This window comes from Plutella xylostella, chromosome 15, assembly GCF_932276165.1.
Source record: "Plutella xylostella chromosome 15, ilPluXylo3.1, whole genome shotgun sequence".
NCBI lineage: Eukaryota > Metazoa > Arthropoda > Insecta > Lepidoptera > Plutellidae > Plutella > Plutella xylostella.
In genome coordinates this window covers 8,836,549-8,857,000 of record NC_063995.1, presented here as the reverse complement: position 1 = coordinate 8,857,000, position 20,452 = coordinate 8,836,549, and the positions used below count along the sequence as shown (strand labels likewise).

The 20,452-nt window shown below is 38.9% G+C and overlaps 2 protein-coding genes across 2 annotated transcripts; one reads left to right on the top strand and one right to left on the bottom strand.

Moving 5' to 3' along the window:
- The first annotated feature begins 52 nt into the window (after nucleotides 1-52).
- LOC105388321 (succinate--CoA ligase [ADP-forming] subunit beta, mitochondrial) lies at nucleotides 53-10,359 on the top strand. The gene is made up of 10 exons (XM_011559208.3): nucleotides 53-170; nucleotides 660-857; nucleotides 961-1,031; nucleotides 1,118-1,280; nucleotides 1,607-1,747; nucleotides 2,120-2,246; nucleotides 2,603-2,746; nucleotides 3,840-3,967; nucleotides 8,221-8,373; nucleotides 9,036-10,359. Exons 1-10 carry the CDS (start codon nucleotides 69-71, stop codon nucleotides 9,213-9,215), a joined length of 1,407 nt encoding a protein of 468 aa, XP_011557510.2. The 5' UTR covers nucleotides 53-68; the 3' UTR covers nucleotides 9,216-10,359.
- LOC105388322 (AP-3 complex subunit delta) lies at nucleotides 9,431-20,415 on the bottom strand. The gene is made up of 19 exons (XM_048625840.1): nucleotides 20,190-20,415; nucleotides 20,015-20,110; nucleotides 19,569-19,838; nucleotides 19,041-19,170; nucleotides 18,738-18,877; nucleotides 17,803-17,876; nucleotides 16,940-17,088; nucleotides 16,456-16,601; nucleotides 15,919-16,120; nucleotides 15,563-15,734; nucleotides 14,634-14,799; nucleotides 13,939-14,120; nucleotides 13,588-13,740; nucleotides 13,233-13,389; nucleotides 12,612-12,741; nucleotides 12,296-12,418; nucleotides 12,063-12,192; nucleotides 11,348-11,685; nucleotides 9,431-11,189 (listed from the first exon to the last, which is right to left on the bottom strand). Exons 1-19 carry the CDS (start codon nucleotides 20,283-20,285, stop codon nucleotides 11,119-11,121), a joined length of 2,925 nt encoding a protein of 974 aa, XP_048481797.1. The 5' UTR covers nucleotides 20,286-20,415; the 3' UTR covers nucleotides 9,431-11,118.
- Between the last annotated feature and the right edge of the window lie 37 nt (nucleotides 20,416-20,452).

Sequence of the window (20,452 nt, the reverse complement as noted above, 5' to 3'; positions counted from 1 at the left end):
ATACTTCTTCTGGGGATTTGCGATTTTCTAATTTAAAATAAACATAAAATAAATGTGAATCTTGTGACATGGCAGCACTGCATAAAAAAAAGTTAGTCAAACCAAAAATGGCGTCTCTACTTCCCCGTTCTCTTGGTCTTGCTGAAACAGTTCTAAAAAATGGAAATAAGGCAAGTTAAAGACTGTTTATCAGCTTTTCTATAATTATTACATAATTTAATATTTATCTTTTACATATTTCAATCTCAGTTAATTCAACAATATAAAAAAAACTATTAATTGCAGTGTGTTTCTTTTAACTATATTGTTATAATTTATTTAAAATAGCTATAATTTTAGTCATTGATAGCAAATGAACGAAGCCCCATACAATTTATTTTACCTTGGATATTAGTATTTATAAATTTGACCTTGTCGTTTTTATCCACCGTTTAGCCTTACGTCATCGGTTCATTCTCTGGACACCAAGTGAAAAAGTGATATTTTAAAACCTATCTCATGACAGCTCTCTACCCGTGAGAAATCATGTGATAATGTAACTTCCTGACAAAGGTTATCATAAGTATCATGTTCGTGTTAACAGTGTCAATGGCCATTTATCGTTCTAAACATGCCCTTTGGACTAGGTGTTAATCATTGTTTTCTTTTCTTTATAACAGATTTTGGCTGCAACTGTTGCCAATAACCTGCCCAGTAAACAGCAAGTGCGTAACTTGAATGTCCATGAGTACATCAGCTACACCCTCCTCCGGGACCATGGCATTCCGGTCCCCAAGTTCAATGTGGCCAAGACCAAGGAAGAGGCCTGCAAGTATGCTTTGGATCTCAATACAGAAGATATTGTCCTAAAAGCCCAGGTAAGTTATAAAAATATTTGTACAAGAGTAAAGATATGTAATAGTGGTTTTGAATTATGGTAAATCTGTGAATTGAAATAAAGTATATGTCATATTTCAATAGGTCCTTGCTGGAGGCAGAGGAAAGGGAGCCTTTAAGAATGGTCTTAAAGGTGGAGTTCGCATGGTCAACTCGTAAGTCAATACTTATAATTGAACTCTCTAAATTTAATTCTATAAATTAGTACAAAAAATAAATAAACTGGTAATTCACTTTTCAGTCCCGAAGTTGCCGGAGAGATAGCTGGCAAAATGTTGAACCAATACCTTGTGACGAAGCAGACCGGAGCAGCCGGTCGCATCTGCAACCTGGTGATGGTCACGGAACGCAAGTTCCCGAGAAGGGAATACTACATCGCTATCATGATGGAGCGTAGCTTTAATGTGAGTATAATCAGAAGAATTAATGATTATTAATTATAAAATATAATACCTACCTACCTACCAGACTGAAGACAGGAAACAGACACATATTTATCTTAGACAAATAAAAAAGCATGAACTTTGTGAATCAGATAGATAAGAAATCTATGTAGTAGAATTTAGACTTCTGAGTTATAAAAGAAAAAATATATACCTAAATTACTTTATAAAGTATATTTTTCAGTGTCAAATGCATGTGATAATTGTAAAATCTGAATGAATAAATATTTTAGGTTTACTTGTTAGTCTAGCTTTTCATTAGGAAACTTACTCTGAGTTTAACACAGGGCCCAGTGATCATCGCTTCATCTCAAGGTGGAGTGAACATTGAAGATGTGGCTGCTGAGAACCCAGACGCCATCACTTACGAACCTATTGACATTAAGGAAGGCATCACACAGGAGCAGATATGCCGTGTCATCAACAAAGTATGTGTAATTCAAATTATAAAAGGTTTTTTGTTTATGATTTATCATGTAGTATTAAAGGATTACATAGTAATATGTGGTAATGTAAATCATATACAGGTTGAAATGGTATGGTAACAATGTAATGTGAATTTATTACTTGATAGCAATATACCTGTATTGCTACTGTTTGTAGTATTTTTGCTATCAAAATGACTCATATTGTTTAAATATAAACAAACTGAATTGATTGAATAATACTTGTTACCAAAGTCCATAAGATAAACTTTGAATAATAATGTCATCCATACAATAGTATCAGCATTAAATTTAGGTACTTAGTCATAAAAAAATAAATAAAACTTAAATAATGAAGCTAATATTGTTTACCAGATTGGTCTGAGCGCCCACCAAGAAGAAGCTGTGGGAATGGTGCAGAAAATGTACGACCTATTTGTAAAGAAGGACGCCCTGCTCATTGAAGTGAACCCCTACGCAGAGGACGCGATGTCCGGACAATGTAAGTACACGCACTGCCATATGACCATATAATATGTAGAGCTTACTATGGGAATCAGACAGATGACAATACACACAAATACATAAACAACAACCAAGCACAAAGCACATACAAATTTCAATGCTTATCACACCTTCGACGGGATTTCAAACCCAGGACCCCGGGCGGATTCAGGATAAATACCACTTTCAGGCGGTCTTATAGTTTATCTCTGGTGTAAATGTTGCAAATTTAATTAAATGGATTTGGCAGAACCAGAATAACACTAGGATCACTAGCCGGATACGTAATCCGTATACATCGCTGGTAACCATAATTTCTATCGAAACATCTTTAGCACAACGTTTATTTTCCAGTCTTCTGCCTGGACGCGAAGTTCCGGTTCGACGACAACGCGGAGTTCCGGCAGAAGGAGCTGTTCGAGCTGCGCGACACCACGCAGGAGGACCCCAAGGAGATCGAGGCCGCCAAGTACAACCTCAACTACATCGCTCTGGATGGTACGTCTACTGCTTGATAGTACTGCAGTGTCATAAGTGTTTTACGATTTTTGTTACTTGAAAAGACTATACTACATTCGTGGAAGAGGTACAAAAGTGTATAGCAACTTGTGAAGCTGACCGTACCATATCTTTATTTTTTCGCAACAGTCATGTTTTAACATTCTATTTTTCAATCGCTAGCCCTATTTTTAATAAACGTTAAATTAAACGTGATTTATTGATTGTACATACTGTACACGAATACACGAGGCTGTGAATTGTACAAAGTGGCAGACAAAGAAAATAGTTCGTATATTTTGGCAGCTGATGACTTTATGAATTGTTTGTTGTTTCGTTCTATTATCTTTATTAGGTATAATAAGTTAAATTGGCGGAATATTAAACGATTTGTTTGTCTATAGCCTACCATCGGAAGTAGATAATTAATCCATTCCAGGTCTTACCTTGTGCTGGAATTGACGGTAATATGATCCGTGACGTGACGTGTAATCGTACATACGAGGAGTGGAATTGAAGTAATCACTAAGAAAAAAGTGCATTTGGTTATTTATTATCAGGTTTTTATAGATAATTATATGTATTTTAAAAGAGCGGTGTTGTTTTGTTTATAGAAGGAATCTAGCTTGATCTGAATGAAAGTGAATCTTACCTACCGCTACGCTGCATTGTTTAAAACAATCTCGTGTTATGAACTATTGCCAACTCTTTAAACTATGTCAACATGTAGGTATGCTCTTCGGCATGTAATATAAATCTCTAAACGAGTTATTCAACTATTTGTGTTGAACATGTGCATTTAGTGCATTCCTTATGTAAAATTTTATCAATAAGGAAATTAAGATGAAAAGTGATATGATTTTTAATACCAAATGACACTCTTGTTCCTTCTTGGTTCGCGCTCCTTGGGACAGACCTATGTTGAACAGTGAACGATTTTAATTAACGAGCGACTATTAGATTTACGGATAAACTTTCGCTTACCAAACTATACTATTACCATATTATATTAGCTTTATATTCGTGTTTGCGCTGGAGTAGATACAAAAATCTCCTTTCCTGACTGTACATAATCCGCGTTGTCCCTCCGCAGGTAACATCGGGTGCATGGTGAACGGCGCGGGGCTGGCGATGGCCACCATGGACATCATCAAGCTGTACGGCGGCGACCCGGCCAACTTCCTCGACGTGGGCGGCGGCGCCACCGCGCAGGCTGTCTCGGTCAGTATTCTACGTGTGAGGCCGCACCTCGACGCCAGGCTAATGAACTATACAAAGCAACGCCTTAAATGAAAAAAATAATCAAGAAGTTGACAAACTAAATGCAAAATATGAAAATTCATCATGTTTCTGTTAAATCCTACTTATGTAATATAATATAATATTGTCATTCATGGGCATGGGTAAAGCAAAGAAACACGAACGCCACAATGATTATTATTACATAACAGCAGCACAATGGAGTAATAAATAATGTATCAAGGCCCTTTTTAATTGAAGTGCGGTTCAACAGTCAACATTGATTGGTAACAGGCGCGGATCCACCCATATGGGCAAGATGGGCATGCCCATCACCTAAATGTCTTGCCCCATATCAAACCATGGGAATTTAATATTTATAATTTAGTTATTTTATTACCTAAGAGGTGTGATTATTTTTTATGTTGGTGGTGATTATTTCGGGTTATGCTAAATTATTTTTTCCAGCCTGAAAGCCCTCCGGATGGTTGTTAAAGAAATTCAAAATGCATAAAATTTTCAGTCATGCCAAGAGTCTGTGTTACGGTTACGGCTGACGGCCAAAGCCACTATTTACGTACTTATAAGTACATAATACTCGTACAAGAGACTAGTTTGTTCTCGATACGCCAATAAGTAGTTTTTATGATAATTTTATTTAAAATATAAAGAAATCGATATTTTTTTGCATAACGGCCAGAATATCAGTTTTGTTAGATTTTCTCAATTGTAACCCCTAAGTTAAGTAAGCAAAAGGTTTGCCGAATAATCCATCTACTTAGTTAATATGTAACAAAATGCTATGTCTAAGTATATAACTCATGATAGTTCTTTGGATTGAGCTGTCTAAAGTTGTTGTGGTATAAAAATTTATGTATAGATACTTAATTCCATTAAATAAATAAAAATAATGCATTACCTGCATTAACTTACTTCATGAACGTTATCTAAAAAAAATTAAAAATATTTTAGTCTAACACGCAAAATTTCAAATTTTTGATCCATACATGTCAAATATTTTGGATGTTGTATTAGGAAGACCTAGAAAACTGAATTTGTGTTAAAAATGTGGTAATTATGTCTGCTTAAAAGATAACTTTCTACTATGGCTATTTTAGATAAAACAAAGATTAAAAAAAGTTTTTTCAGCCATGAATCATGTAGGATCACCAACAACATAATAAGTATCAAAAATGCAGCGATATCGTAATGACTGAAATTTACATATTATACTGAAATTGTCTTAAACATTGGTTCGCCTTAAAAAGTTTTCCCTTGGAATGGTGTGTTTTGAACTTGCAATAATTCTTGGCTGCCTCGACGTAGAGATACGGTTTTGGTATCATTGTTTAGCTTAACTCAAATACTTTTAAAATAATACATATAAAAATACCATCAAAGGGGGCTATTTTCAAAGTAATTCAAGTAAAATAAGGGTTCTAGTTCAAAACCAGCGCTATGGTGCGGTTTAGTATACCTGCCATAGCATCAAGCTGAACTAGAACCCATTTCAGCACCGAGAAGCAACATTCATGCTTTTTATTACTTTTTTTTTTATATACTTTATAACCTTTTTCTTGTAAATGTATGTGTTGTTTCTGTGTGTGTGAGAAATAAATAAATTTTCTTTCTTCTTTCTTTCTTTAAAATGAAATTTTTTGCTGTTTTTTATTATAAAAAAAAACTAGATTAGGTTCTTTTTACTTATTTTATGTAACTTTTTAGCAAATTTTGATATTTTTATTGGATAGAGATGACTTTTTGCGGATAAAAGCATTTTATTTTATGTCGTTTTTATGGCATTTAAATCTCGAGATATGATTTTTATGAAGAAGTAGAAAAAACTAATTATCTAAAACTTTAAAATGGCCGCCATTTCTAGAATATTGAGATTTTACCCCACATATGGGGATTTTTTCTCGATGAAATTACTCGTCCCTTAAAGTTTGTCGGGTTGGAAAAACAACACATGGTATACATTGTATAGTAACTTTTCCCGTAACACGGAGTTTTATCGGTAAAAATTTTCAAAAACCGAAAATTTATCAACAGTTTTGTATTATTTAACAATGTTTTTTTGATAAGGAGAGCTTTTGAGATGCATTTCATATAGCTGAACATAAAAGAGTAGAGAATAATTGAGGGCGTGGCAATCTAAGAAAGTGGCCACACTATTATAGTATAGAAAACGGACAAAAGTATCACGATACTTTAGCAGAAAAAATCAAAAGAGAAATGTTTCAAATATTTACTAATTATAAAATGCCACTTTTTGGGGAGGTTTATGTTAAGAGAAGAAATTAGTAGGGGAGAGGGGGGCAGTCTTGAATGAATTTCATTAAATCAAATCAACTGTAACTTTTATTTCATTGTGTATTTCATAATGTTTTTTTTGCACTGAAACACGTGTTGGTTATCCCATAATGTAATTACTATAGGAGAAAAGTGATAGTATCGCACATCGATATTTTATTACAGTTTTTTCTTGCTCAGGAAAAAGTTCAAATGTGCCCCGGCAATTCTTCTAAAACTGTGTTTACCGATTTTCCTGCAACAAATTATTTAATTGGTCAGAAAAGCAGTGACTTGCAAATTATTATGTCTGGGGAATTTATACCGACTCTTACACTGAGTTGCAGAAAAGATCTTTAAGTTAATGTCGGCATTAAATGTATTGTTGCCTTGCTTTGACAGTATACGGACAGAAAGAGACAGACATAGATTAAATGTCCACATTAGCTTAAAGTCCCTTTCTGCAACTGGGCATTACATATTCTTACACATATTTTTACAATAGGTACTCTAACACGGAGAGACCGACACACATAGACACCTACAGCTGTAAAACTTATCGATACCCTTTTTGAGTCGGGGTTAGTAAAAAAGTATCTAGACCTGATGTTTTAACAACATTAGCATCCAGACCCTGATGTTATGTAACGTTTGACACTAGTATTTTCTAACCTCTATAAGAATAACAAATACACATTGAAAGGCATTCTATTACATCAAAATAGTACTTTTTTACAAGAAATATAAGCAATGTATGTTAATGGTTAGAAATTAAGTACCTACTCACCAGTATAAAACGCTGCTCTTTCATAAACATCGTATATATTGACTAATACTTCTCCAGCCTCATTCTCCGCCAAACATCGAAGGTAAACGCTGTAAATCATCTGTCTAGCTTCGCTGCGAATGGTTTTATTCATTTTCACTTCGTGAACAAACTCAACAATCCACAAAACTCCAAAATTAAGCAAAATTCGATTTGTTTATACAGGAACAGGGCGAGTTTGACATTCAAACCATAGAAACAAACCACAAATCACAAGTTTTTTTTTATTGCCAGGTTTAAATCTGTTTAGTTCCAAAAACATTAATCTCTACTCTTTTGTGTTCAGCTATACATACATTTAAATAATTTAATTTAGTATAAGTACTTAACAACATACAAAAAATCAGCTATCTGTCCCTAAAGGCGAGGCAAAAAACATTTTTAGATTTGCCCATCACCTATTTTGAGGTCTGGATCCGCGCCTGATTGGTAATAAATAGTCGTTCGATATGGGCTACAGACATCTACACTGTATGCAAAATGTTTCTACTCAGTATGAAAAGCAAAAGCAAGAGGTGATAATTGTAATAATTAATGATATTGATAGTTGTACATAGCAGTGCGACATGCGCAATGCAAATGCATCTAAGCGTCAGGCAGGACAGACTCGACTCACGTGATTTGATCCCTGCTTGATGTAGAATGCTCTGCAACTAACAATAAAAGTTATTACGTAGCCAGCTGTTTCTATTCATTTTCTTTTGTTCTCGCAACATAATACGACCGTAAATTAATGGAAAAGAGTGACCTAATTGAATACTTATTGAATAAACTACTAGGTACTGCATTTCGATCGATATTCAGTGTCCTTCTGTAACATAGCTGACGATCTTTTCATAAACTCCAATTTACACAGGGAGTTAAGCTGGCTTCGATAAAACACGGGACATGTCTGAGTACAAATGTTTCACTCGAGATACCTTTTTATGTACTAATAATTATAATGACTGCATCATTTCCTATTTATTACCAATAAGCTGCTGTCCTAGCTGCATTTAGTGAGCTATATCCTGCATCCTGCGTTAATCTTTTTTGTGTGCTATACGAAGATGTTTGGTATGGATGCTGTGCAAACATTTAACAGAAAAACTAACGCTCTTCCCGTGTATTCCTTCAGGAAGCGTTCAAGATCATCCTGTCGGACCCGAAGGTGACGGCCATCATGGTGAACATCTTCGGCGGCATCATGCGCTGCGACGTCATCGCCGAGGGCATCATCCAGGCCGCCAAGACGCTCAACATACAGATCCCGGTCATCGTGCGACTCCAGGTATGTTACGATAAGTTGTTTATAAGTAAAATTGACGAGAAAATGAGGAATTGACGGCTACCTTCCAAGGAGCCATTCAAAGTTTGATTCGAATATTGTCATTGCAAATAGAAACATAATTACACGGCCGGAGCCAATTAACATTAGAACTAACATAACACCGACAAAAAGTGAGTGTCACCACCGTGTCGCAATGCACCTTCGTTTATCTTACGCTGGTAGGTAAACTTGACGTCATATTTGCTTCAGATATAGAAAAATATTATCTTATCCCTTACATCTTTTGCTGAATAAAGAAATCACGTCATTTATGCACTTTGTACCTATGGACCTCAATTCTATTTCGGCAAAAAATCAAAATACTTAAATTTACCTACAAATAAAATTATGATTTTTACATATATATCCTGTATTTCCTCCTCATCCTTCATCATATAAAGTAGGTAATTTTTTTATGTTTTCAAAAATCTTCACCGCCACAACGTTTTCTCAGTATATCGAGTACCTCGCATATCCAGGCTTGACTCCTACGGCACGAAGGTCTACGAGGCGCCTAAGTTGATCGGGGAGTCAGGGCTTCCCAATAGATTCATAGTGTCTACATCACATGTCCCGGCGACCTGCGGCCGAGCACCTGTTAACCGTGTGTGCTTTATTCGCAGGGCACGAAAGTCCACGAGGCGCGCAAGCTGATCGCGGAGTCGGGCCTGCGCATCGTGCCGCGCGACGACCTGGACGAGGCGGCGCAGCTCGTGGTGCAGCTGTCCGAGATCGTGTCGCTCGCCAAGAAGGCCGGCGTCGAGGTCAACTTCCAAATACCTAAGTACATGATGGAGAAGTAGACGCAGTATTCGTTAGTGAGTGTTGGTTTGTAGATGTTACAGCCGGGAGAGCATTGCCGAGGCACAGTAAGGATTGCTTGTTAAGCTCCTTTACTATTTGTTTCCATTCAGACAAAACTTTATACCTGGACTAGCGGTGCATAATGCCGTGATATTTACCAAAAAGTGCGCAGTCGCTGCCTCTTTAGTGACAGTGGATAGGCGGCTCCATCGGCTGTGATGTCTGTAGCTTCACTCGTCTATGTTACTCATCACTCACGCTATTGGCAAATTATTTAATTCTAGCTTAGACATAAAACTTGTTAAAGCCGCATTAAGATTGTATTTTGTGTAAGTCGGTGTTCTTTGTATGTTGTTATATATTTCAATATTTTATTGTGATGTAGAAAATACATATTACGAGTATATGATTCAGGTGATATAAATGTAGATAGAGATCGAAGTTTTATTTTTGTTTATTTTTTATGTATTTACATTTTTGTAACTATAAGTTTTACAAATGTAATTGCTTTTGATGTCACATTTTCTACTTATTCACATTTATATTGATTGGAATTGAAGCATCTATGTAAGAACATCGTAACTATTCATATTTCGTATAACTTTGGTGTTGCAACAGCAGCGGCTGGCTAGAATTAATTCACTCGTATTGTTTTATTTATTGAAAGTAGATAATTAATTAATAGTTAAGTTTTCATGTTGATTGTTGAGTAGTTAGTGAATAAAACTGTAATATTTTGCTGCAATCGTCATTATGAGTAAAGTAAGTGTTGGCTACGAGTCATGCCTCCATTATTTAAGTTGAAATGTGTCCTATAGCCATAAAGTATTATAAATAACCAGCCAGTCACGATCGAGCGATATATCTGAGTATCTATGTACACTAATGGTACGAGTTATATTTGTATTGTTTATTCAATTAATTTTCGAGGCAAGTTGCCTAAAACGTGTATCAGCGCAATAATCATGTACACTAAGTATGTACCATATTCCTTTGTAAATAGACAACTTATACGACTATATAACATGCAAATTGTTACTTACTTGGAAAGTTTAAGTACATTGAAATAAATATGTAACGCAGTGTAATTAATTTATTGGTTTTGTCAATAATGTCAAATTTTAATAAATTTATTTAGATCTGCTCGTTCAGGTTTCATTTAATTCCTCACCCTTGTTTTTCTTATTTATTGATTCTTAAGAAGGTCTCTGTGAAGGTACATTTGTAGTATAGCTGAGCTGTTTTTTTTATTCACAACCATAGGTTCAAATTACGGATGCCAGAGGTGGCAGCGGAGGCGACGATGCCAACGGCGCGAACGCTTGCGTGGACCGGATACGGAAGAGAGTTAGAAGAGGTAAAAAACCCGAAGCATAAAACATACATTCTCTGTTTCCTGCCTTATCGTAGGCGTAGGTTTTATCTGTGATAGACTAAAACAATATCTTGTTCTGTTTATAGGGTTCAGATCTTTCTTATTTATTTGTGAATTTTCTTTAAAATCAAACTGTATATTTTTTCATAAATTCTTTTTAATAAAACTGTACATGATTATATATTTGCCTTTGTTATAACATAGACTTACGTAATATTATTACATACATTATTATGGACTTGTTTCACGTTAAGTAGTTATGGTGAAATCATAAAAATATAGTAAGTAATTAAACATAACATATTTTTAGCTACTAAATACATTTTGACCATCATAACTTGAGCCTTAGCAGAGAGGATACATAAGAAAAATTATCATTAAGTAATTCTTTCCCTAGTAATAGACTAATGCTATACATAACATTATGGTTATTAGGCTCAAGGTCCTTTGCTCTTAAACTTCATTGAACTTAAAGATTGCACTGAAAGAGCATGAGTATAGTGACAAGAATTAAAGATTATATTATACTAAATAACCTCCTTACTGGGCGTGGAAATGCCGAGTGCCTCTTCATAACCAGTTTTGTTCGCATGCTTATCTGAAAAAAATTGGATATGTGCCTGAACATTTTTTGTAAACAATAATTGGTTGTGATGATTAATATCACAAATGCCCACGCTATCAATGTTCACGGAAAAGGTTCTAGATTGATATAATTGATTCCGAACGATTTTTAAACGTTTATAATTTACGTACCTTTCTTTGAGGGCTTCTTGTGTTTGGATTCCTTATCCTTGTCATCTTTCTTGGACTTCTTACGCTTCTCACTGACAGGAGTCGTCTGGTCGGTTAGTTGCTCACTATTGGGTTTGTCCCCGCCTTCTTCCACAATCATGTAATCAGTATTAATTAAGTTTTCCTCTACGACCTTAATTGTTTTTTTAGATTTTTTCTTCTTGTCGTTCTTTGCTAAAGGCTGGTCGGAATCGCTCTTCTTTGACTTCTTTTTCTTGGGTGTTTTCTTCAGCTGGCCGCTCTCCGGTAGCGGGTATTGCTGTATTCTTGTCGCCAGCAACTCTTCTTCTCGTAAAGGTCTGGAAGAAAGTACTTAATAAATATTTACCGGTTTTAGTACAGTCAGCTGCTTTAGTAGCTATACACTTTTGAACCTTGTCAAACTCACTAACTGCCTATTCATTCATATTAATGTCTATGATTCATTCATTCAAACATTGACGTTTTGTTTAGTAGGTATTTTGACAAGGTACAAAAGTGTATAGCTACTGTACATAACGAAGAATCGGTAGATTAGGTCGGGGTCACCACTTATAATATAATAATAATAATAAAAATAATGAGGTCACCACGCTACTGTGGCTTGACGTGAAATTCCAAGATTCGGGGAGCTGTCATATAATCAGCACGTTTGCCGCGTCCTCTGACAGTTCTAGTGACGTCAGTGTGTACTCACAGGTCGAGGTCGAGGTCGAGCGCGCGGTGCGGCTCGTCGCGCGGCGGCGGCTCGTCGTCGGACGACGCCGCGCCCTCGGGCAGCTCGCCGCCCACAGACACCTCGGGCCGAGCGGTCGGCGACGCATCGTCTGTGAAATTGTATAAATTATGGATAAATATTTGATATCTAAAAACATTGTCTGTGTTACGGGGCATAAGATAAACGAATTAATATAAGTTTGCAGCACATACCATCTTCGCTGTAGGAGTCGGCGAGTATAGACTTCTCTGCCTTCTTGCTCTTCCGCTTCTTCGGCTTCTTGGACTTCTTGTTGTTGTCTTCTCGCCTTGTCAGGTACTTGTCAGATCTCTTGGCTGCAAAGTCAATACCAATCACATGTTAGAACTTACATAACATTTTAGCTATACACCTAAATAAAATATAATTACATATTTGACTCTCCTTGGTCCAATGCATGGCAGGTTAATCTAGTCTGCCGTAACGTGGGAGGTTGTGTGCGCTGTGTGTGTACAATTTGTACATGTTGTGTGTGTGTGTGTGACTCACTGTGTATCTGCAGCGGCACCTCGAGCGCGATCTCGGCGACGGGCGCGTCGTCCTGCTGGTAGGAGCGCGGGGAGCCGTCCTTGAGGTAGTGCGGGTTGTTGGCCTGCTCCGCCTTGCGCGCCTCGCGGAGCTGTGGGACATGCCAACAGTTGGGTGAATTTATTTTGTCATATTTTACATAGACATTGAAATTACCGAATGCGGCGACCGAATGGCGTAGTGGTTAGTGACCCTGACTACTGAGCCGATGGTCCCGGGTTCGATTCCCGGCTGGGACAGATATTTGTTTAAACACAGATATTTGTTCTCAGGTCTTGGATATGCCCGTAAAATGGCAATAGGCCCGCCCCCTATTACATTGGGACTAACATAACACACTGGCGAAAAGTGGGTGTAGCAATGCACCTCTGCCTACCCTGCAAGGGAGTACATTAGTACAAGTTAATATTGAATGCCGCACGAACTTTATTTCGACAAGACCACTGTGCTGCATTTTATCGATAGCTGCGCGAACGGATTTCGTTTGCGCAACTACGCAAATCTTTGAGTTATCGCGATGTGTGGCCGCAAAACGTAGATAAAGTTTGTGTTCCCGTCATTGCGACAAAAAGGATAACTAACCATATCCAGCTCGTCCTGCGTGAACTGCGCGGGCGGGCGCGGCGCGGGCGCGGCGGGCGCGAACAGCGGCGGCGTGGCGTCCTCGCGCGCCTCCTCGTCCGACGAGCTCGAGCTGTCCGACGACCAGCCCGCCGCCTGCCAGCGCTCCAGGTCTAGGCTGCGGGGGAGAGTGGATATATTAGACTACAAATGCCTATTATCAACTTGGCAACATGTTATAATAACCCGTGACGCTATAAACACATGAATGTGGTGCGTCAAAAGTATTTGAAGTATGCTAAGTAAATCATTTGAACTACATTGGTGCACGCGATATCTCACGGGATAATAGAGAATAGTCAAAAGTGCAACTTACTCGGGAGGCATAGGTACTTTCTTCTGCGCTTTAGGCGCGACGGGTTTGAGTTCGCCGTCGAACAGTTCCGCCAGCTCCTCGATCAGGCCGTTGCTGAACGACGGCGCCGCCTGCTCGCCGTTCGCCAGCTCTTCTAGAGGGTCCAGGCCATTACTGTGAAGATAAAAAAGAAACACGTTATTCATATATCAACTTCAAAATATCCTCGCTACAAGGACAACAGTTTTTTACAGGAAATATTAATGCAGTATTTGGTGTAGGTTCGTGCTGGTTACATAGGAGAATTAAAATGCAATTCATTCAAGCTTTTATGTTCTAATCTGGCGGATGTCACCCGCACCACCCTATGACCTGACAGCGTCTCCTGCAGGGGTATAGAGCACTGACCTGGCGGGTATGTCCACGACGGGGCTGTCCTCAGCGGCCGCGAGCGCCAGCGCCAGCAGCGCGGCGGCGTCGTGCGCGCGCTCCTGCACCTCCATGTCCTCGCTGCTCAGCAGGCGCTGCAGCCCTGACAGCGTCTCTTGCAGGATCTGGAAGGGGGTTGCAGATAGTTATAGATGTGTATTGATTTGTGGTAGTATTTGGAAGGTGAGAAGATCATGCAACCTGTAATTTTTAATAACTTTTGTAAATTAGCTTCTTGATTTTTTATGGAATATTTTTTGCGTACAGCTTACAGTAGTCGAAATATATAGAAATATAATCGTTTGGACAGCTCCAAATGTATGGGATGACAGCTGGTGTCAAACCTAAATCATAAAAAATCTAAACAATAAGTAACTTTTGGTGCTTTAAAAGTTCTTTTTTCTTTCGGCCGTTAAATAATAAACCAGATTATGTGTCTTTTTATGTATTTCATCAAGTAAATCAAGAGTAAGTAGCTGTCCAAACGGGTCTATTATATTTCGACGAGTGTAAGTTCGAATCTTCATATAATAAAACATTAAACCTCTGTCCCTGCTGCACGGCTTTCTTTATCTACACAAACGACACTATGTCACTATTAGCTATTCACGGTCAGGAGGTATCCATCCAGAACCCACCTCTATAGCCCGAGCCTTCTCTCCACGCCGCTCCTTCAGGCGCAGCACCCGCGCGCACAGTTTGAGCGCGCCGTGCACGCACACGGCCCGCGCGCGCGCCGCGCCGCCGCTGCCGCCCGCGCAGAGAAGTAGAGGGGTGATCGACGACTCCATCACGTCTTCCTCGCTGTAAGTTTACACATTATTAATCGATTAAATATATTATTTGCACCGGTACAAATTGTAATAAAATTACGGATGATTATTGTCTGATAATGATAATTCATAAATACTAAATACATCCCTGGTGTGGTGATTTTATAAGCTGGGCCAAGAAGAAATTAATCAAAGATGGAAGGTCGTACATGTATGTTATGCGGTAGTGTAATGGCGTCTATACACCAGAGATGTGCTATGTTCGTTGCTATGGATGCGATGTATTCATTGGTCCACATACCTGGTGGAAACGTGGAGCTTTCACACCAACCCAGCATTCCCAGCATACTGGCTTTAGCACATCTGCTGAATTAGACGCGAAACGCGACCAGCTAAAAGCTCGTCCACCTGCCGCCATCAACTATAATAATGTCGGCGGCGTACTCACATACCCACACTGTGTAAGGGGGTTCGCCGCAAAGATCGGCTATATAAGCCATCTTAGGGCGCACGCGCGCCAACAGAACTAGGGGTCGAAGTGGTCGCCATGGCCGAAATCGGTCGGACCAATCATCAGTGGATTGTTGGTTGGATGGTTTAGTAACAACACTCACGTGGTATACTCGGACAGTACATAAGCGGCGGCGTACAACACCTCCCTTGGCCCGGACTTGCGCCCCACGAAGAATATGCTACCTTGTGGCCGACACCTTTACCACTGTCCCTCCAGTTTCTTATCTTCGTGGCAAGCAGTAAAATGCTAAGATGTACCTAAAACCACCAGTATAACTCACGTGGTATACTCGGACAGCACGTAGGCGGCGGCGTACAGCACCTCCCGGGTGGCGGGGCCGGGCGCGCCCGTCGCCGCCGCGCGCACGATGCTGGCGCACTCGCGCGCCGCGAACAGACGCACGCCCGACACTCGCGCGCCCACTTCGAGCAGCTGTGACGCGATTAGTGATCCTGTGGACGGAAAACACATTGTTTTCGAGTGGATATTTAAGATATTTTGTACAGTTACAGTTCTTCGAATATTTATTTAGCGTGTGATATTAAATTCGTTTCTTATATATTAAAATCACCACCACTACGACCGACTACGTAGAGACCCTAATATGCAGGTGATAAAGTCCACAACAGCACTCACCATGCTTGGCGCTGGTCTCCATCTCGGTGAGCTCGGCCAGCACGGTCACGTACCACTCGAAGTCGCTCACGTGCTGGTAGTTGTTCTGCGCGCAGATCTCCACCATGCGCGACAGCAGCTCGTCCCGGTACAGGGTGCCTTCAGCACGCTCCATGTGGAGCATCAGCTTCTTGACTATCTCCATTAGGTTCTTCTTTGATACCTGTGTGTGAAATGCGGTGTTTTAAATTAGTTACATAACGGGTATTTTGTCAAGTGCGAAATGTTCTACCAGATGTTAGAACACACTTTCCTGCAGCCAGCGTTATAGAAACGATAGTTTTAAACCAATGTATGTTAGGGTAGACAAGTTTTGGAGTGTCACAAATAGGGCAACATATCGTGGGTGAGACGTCCTCCAGCTAGCTGGACCGACATCTTCAGACAGGTGGCCACTTCCCAGTAGTAGACAGGGTTGTTCTTGGAAGAGTCCTGTCATGCAATACAATATACATCACACCTAACACAAAGGGTTCTAGTTCTAAATACAACACCTACCATGCCATACAGCAGCCCGAGCGCGCGCAGGCGGATGGACTCGTCCTTGTCGTCCAGACACGCCAGCACCAGGTCCTTGTGCGCCTGCACCGACTTGGGGTGCGACTTCAGGATGCGCGACATCGCCAGCAGACCCAGGTATTTCACTGGAAATAGACAATTTAGTTTGATAAGTCAGGTACGAGAAAAATATACTTATGCATAAAATTGACATGGAAGGAGTAAATAGGTCTCCCCAAACAAATGAGTCATGTGAGTAAATGGCCAGGTAAATTAACGTACACTAGAAATCTTGAAGCCATTCGGATCCAAATTGCCGTCACCATGTTGCATTGGAGCACCCCATAGCCGCAATGGACTAATGTTATAGTAGTCGAGACATAGCGCGCACAAATGACCTTGGGCGGTACCAATTTGCCTACAGAGGAGGCAACGTTAGGCCTACCGCACACACGCACAAATAGACCTTAGATAAAGAACTCACAATTCTGATCGCTATCCTCGATGAGTATCCGGAGCTTCTGCACGCAGAGCTGCACGGAGGCGGCGTGGCCCGGCATGCCGCTGCTGATGCTGATGAGCACCGCGATCACCGTGTTGATGCACTCGTACAGGAGGGACATGGCCGATGTACTGCCGGGGGAAGGGAGGTTAGGTTACGGAGACAAGTATGTCATCATACTGCGGCCGCTACACGGGTTCGTTACTGACGTCGATAATGGCGTTTAGTGCGCGTTACACCAATCTCAGCGCCGTATTTATGGCGAATCGCGTTATAGTGACGTTTATTTACGTCGCGAACCCGTGTAGCGGCAGCTGGGTGTTTAAATGTGGTATAGTAAGCCGAAAGGGGTATTACGAAAGGAGACATTAACTTAGTCTGGGTGTTGCGTGGCTACATGGAAGTGTGAGATCTTACTTGCCCTGAGATTCGACGTGTATTTCTCTTCATGCACGCTTCAGGAATGTGTGAAAATCAGAATGAGTTTTAATCATAGGTAAGGTTCGATTTATTTATATTTTACGCTTGATAAGCAGGAATAAACCTCATCCTGATGTCCTAAATCCCTATTGTGTAAGCATTTCTAAAAGACCTGTGCTACATAGATTTTTTACAAGCTCTAAACAGAAGACTATGTGAATAAGCAGTGGAAGCAAATTTGTGGGATTCTTTAGTATATAATATTACTAAATTTGGTCTAATTTACTATTTGCCCAATCACCGAAGTTGATAGCCAAATATCATAAAATAGCAAACCCTTCACCCCATAGAGACCAAATAATTCAGGACACCACATATACCATACCAAACAACATAATGAAACGAGTATGACGGATTTGACTCACCTATGTATTAAATTAGTCAATGGTTCTATCAGTTTCTTGCCAAGACGGGGCTCTAATGGGGTTAAGGCACCAAACTGCAACAAACACAATGACACTACGTAACACATGACGATCTAGCTTATGAACAAGCCTGGCCTGGTGGGTCCACTCACACATTCATTCGCTTTGTAAACCTATTAAAGGGCATTTATAATGTACCTACTATTGAATTAATAAATTTAAATCCCTTTCGGTTGGTAGTTAAAGTTTGGTATTGGCCTACACCTACATGATCCAGTATAATATGAGCAGCAAAAATAAATAGAAAATGTGTAGTAGATGTGCCAATTACGAAGTCATGTGAACTATCATTTGTTGAATACTGATGCCCTATTTAGCATGGTTGGTTTTCAGAAGTAATCATAAATTTATAGAGCTTTAATCACGCGAAATGTAGCTGTTCAAACACAAGATTTGAAAATAAACATAACCATCCAGTTGATTGCTTTTGAAACCTTTAATAATTCATAATAGGGCACCTGCATCAGTGTGGTATTTGCGAATATAATTCACTCTAAGTTGATAAAAATGGTGGCATGTGGGGCTAGCAGCTTAAGTAAATGTCAATGACGACTCTTGGATACCTGCAGATAAGATCTATGAGGCTTTGTGTTATTTTCCTTCCGATGTTTGGTTCATAATGTGTCATTAAGCCGAACTGTGGAGAATTCAGCAGTAACAGTGTTAATAATAGTATTGTAATTTGTTCATGTACAATACAGGAATATTTTGTATTTCTAAAAACTATTTACATAACGCATACATAACTTATTATAAGAGGGAATCTAATTTATCTGGTAAGCCTGTAATGGTAAATTTTAAGTGGAAAGGCCACCGCATTGCTGTATCTTTCAAGTTACATTGCCTTAGTTAGCAATCAATTACTTCATACATACCAGTTTAATAATTTTAATTAACATCCAATTATTAGTGGAAGTGGTCATGAGTTTGAAGAACACAGGTGCGAGGGACAGGTAGTTCTTGGGGTTCTTCCGGGCAAGCTCGCACACCACGTTCACAGCTGCCGACTGCACACCTGTCACACACATACAACATTCATAAATAATGCATACCTACCAAATACATATCTGCAAACATCAATGAGGATGTTTACTTTTCATGAAAGAAACATGTTTTGTACTCCATATTTGACATTTAAATATTTTAATATTAAATGCATCTTTCTTATTTATGCTTACCTGGATCCGGATCTTCTAGTTTTTCTTTTAACTTAGGGAAAGCCGGCCGCAGTGCTTCTGGATACCTCAGGAACACTTTGTACATCATCAGCACGGCTTTCATTCTCAGGTACGGTTTGGTTGAACTCATCTATGGATATTAATTTATTTATATTTAATGAATAATTTATTCAGTATGTCTAAGTGGTACATTATGTTGTTTGTATTGTGAAAAGTTTAACAGAATGAGAGCCATGTAACCAAATGTATTTTAGATCATAAAAAAATTATCAACAGTTGCAAAAAATGTTAGTCATAAATTTTTAAAACCAGTAGAATCATATACTCAGTAAGCACATATTTTATTCATGCATGCATCAAATAATTATTTATATATTAAATTTTTCATGTAATTTTCTATGTAGATAGTTATAGAACATTTAATCTATGCATGTACTTTCAGTTGAATACTGATAAAATTAACCACTTAACAGACCCTCCCTTATTTACCGTAGATAAGATTAAAACTAGAAACAGATTTATACTAACCAGTGTCATGATATCATTGGCCAGGTCTCGTGCGAGGTCATGGGAGATGAAGCAGCTGAGCCCGCTCAAGGCAAGCCCTGCTTCATATTGGTTTTGAGCATTCAGGTCTTTCCGTATCATGTTGGTGGTGAGCATAAGAAGTTCAGAGTCAGCGTGAAATGATTGACTAGCAGCTAAATATCCAATTCTCTTATATGTAAATTTGTTTGAACTCATTACTTCTATAATATTAAAAATAGACCAGGATATGTCGTATCCCAGCATTTGTAACTGAAAAGAAGATTATAGCAGTTATGAAAGTTTGTCACAGTTTACCAAACTAGTCTTATCAAAATACTTAAATAGGGTCATGAACTTGGGTCACAAACATAATTGGATTATACTCAGATCACTGCATGTTACGTATAGGTGTTGTGTTTGGTGTTTGGTGACTATAAAATACTTACATAGGTGAGTTTTGCAACGGCATTAGCTTTCACTGCTATGTTATCCTGCCTTAATTCGACTTTTATTTCTTCCATACACTGAGCTATGTATTTCGCCTAGAACGTAAAAGGGGTATTAAAATATGTTATTATGAAGTTATTAGTGAGCTAAGTTATGCCGCATCAAACAAAATACCTCGTTATCTTTGTTATTTCGAATCCCTCGAACTAAATCACTGAGATTTTTGTCGAACATCCTCTCAAAGTTGCCTTTCACTTTTTTTAACGCCATTTTCACTAAAATATAGATAAATAAAGAAGTTGTACTTGAACTAAACTAAATATTTATCCATTACTGCAGTTTTTGGAAAATTCTACGATTTTTCTGACTGAACAATTTCAATTCAAGTTATGTCAAATTGACAAGATGACAAGTGCATGTTGGCAAAAATAGGGTTG

Excerpts from the sequence above, each read along its gene's own strand:
- LOC105388322 (XM_048625840.1), bottom strand. The coding sequence starts at position 20,285 with ATGGCGTTAAAAAAAGTGAAAGGCAACTTTGAGAGGATGTTCGACAAA. Across the intron at positions 16,121-16,455 it reads TCGGGCTGCTGTATGGCATG|GTATCAAAGAAGAACCTAAT; the intron begins GTAGGTGTTGTA and ends TTTCACACACAG. Across the intron at positions 12,419-12,611 it reads GGTGCCGCTGCAGATACACA|CCAAGAGATCTGACAAGTAC; the intron begins GTGAGTCACACA and ends TTGACTTTGCAG.
- LOC105388321 (XM_011559208.3), top strand. The coding sequence starts at position 69 with ATGGCAGCACTGCATAAAAAAAAGTTAGTCAAACCAAAAATGGCGTCT. Across the intron at positions 858-960 it reads ATATTGTCCTAAAAGCCCAG|GTCCTTGCTGGAGGCAGAGG; the intron begins GTAAGTTATAAA and ends ATATTTCAATAG. Across the intron at positions 1,748-2,119 it reads TATGCCGTGTCATCAACAAA|ATTGGTCTGAGCGCCCACCA; the intron begins GTATGTGTAATT and ends ATTGTTTACCAG.